At 39.3% G+C, this 910-nt stretch overlaps 1 protein-coding gene across 6 annotated transcripts in view; it reads left to right on the top strand.

The window, feature by feature from the left end:
• LOC109472265 (FERM domain-containing protein 6-like) overlaps window positions 1-910 on the top strand; it is a 34,889-nt gene that overhangs the window by 22,798 nt on the left and 11,181 nt on the right. For all 6 annotated transcript variants that reach the window (XM_019771928.1, XM_019771923.1, XM_019771926.1 and 3 more), the window contains exon 9: window positions 591-659. In XM_019771928.1, the coding sequence (XP_019627487.1) occupies window positions 591-659 (69 nt within the window). The remainder of the gene's footprint in view (window positions 1-590; window positions 660-910) is intronic.

Here is a 910-nt window from a genome sequence, read left to right as displayed (position 1 = left end):
ATTCCTACTTTCTGTATATAATCACAGAATACATCTCCACGACTGGCTCAGTGATGGAAGCCTGTACACTCAGCTATCCAAAGGCAGGCAGGAAACATCACCCTACATCCCCATTCAATCCCCCCTCCCAGTGACGGGGTTTTTTGGCCAGTAATATTTATTGAGATTGAGCGAGTCAAAAAGTCATTCATCCAGACATACTTGCATTAAAGGGTATTGTGAAACTGGGATTCTTGTCAACAACTACTATTTTTCTATCTGCAGAAAAAGAAGGAAAACCCAGCCAGTATTCTCCTAGGAGTCTGCCAGAGAGGCATCCAAGTGTACCAGGTATTGTCCACTACATGTAGTTAAAATCACATGCACACATTGAAGATGTACAATCTGGTGACAGAACTTGTTGTCATGTAATGCCAACATGTAGTTATAATTTGTTGCCTTATAATTATGATTCAATGAATATGTTTTGTCAAAAAATCCAATATTGTTCAATATTAAAGATATTAAGGTCTGTACTTAAATTCTGGTATCATTTTAATGCACAGTGGGTAATGCTATTTGCTAACCTACATGTATGTGTTCTGTCCCAGATTTCAGATGCCGAACAGAACCTACAATTCAGTTATTCATGGAATGGACTCGGGAGGCTAAAGTTCAAGGTAAACACTGCACTAAGTCAACATCATGCCAGATAGGACTATTTCACGCTAGCAAATTTGCTAAAGGAATGATCCACTGTATTACCTCAAGGGGGCTATATTCGGTTTCATATCTGAACTCAAATTGCATGCAGACACATAAATAACCGTTTTGTACTGATCACAATTTTCAGCCTGTTTCTCATTTCTTATCCCTGCAGAGAAAGAGGATAGAACTGCAACCAGATGGGCGCCTCTTTCAGGAAGCTAGT

The sequence above is a fragment of the Branchiostoma belcheri genome, unplaced genomic scaffold (assembly GCF_001625305.1).
Source record: "Branchiostoma belcheri isolate BF01 breed outbred unplaced genomic scaffold, Haploidv18h27 scaffold27, whole genome shotgun sequence".
Classification (NCBI taxonomy): Eukaryota; Metazoa; Chordata; class Leptocardii; order Amphioxiformes; family Branchiostomatidae; genus Branchiostoma; species Branchiostoma belcheri.
The sequence above is the reverse complement of the archived record's forward strand: the minus strand, read 5'-3'. Positions and strand labels throughout refer to the sequence as shown.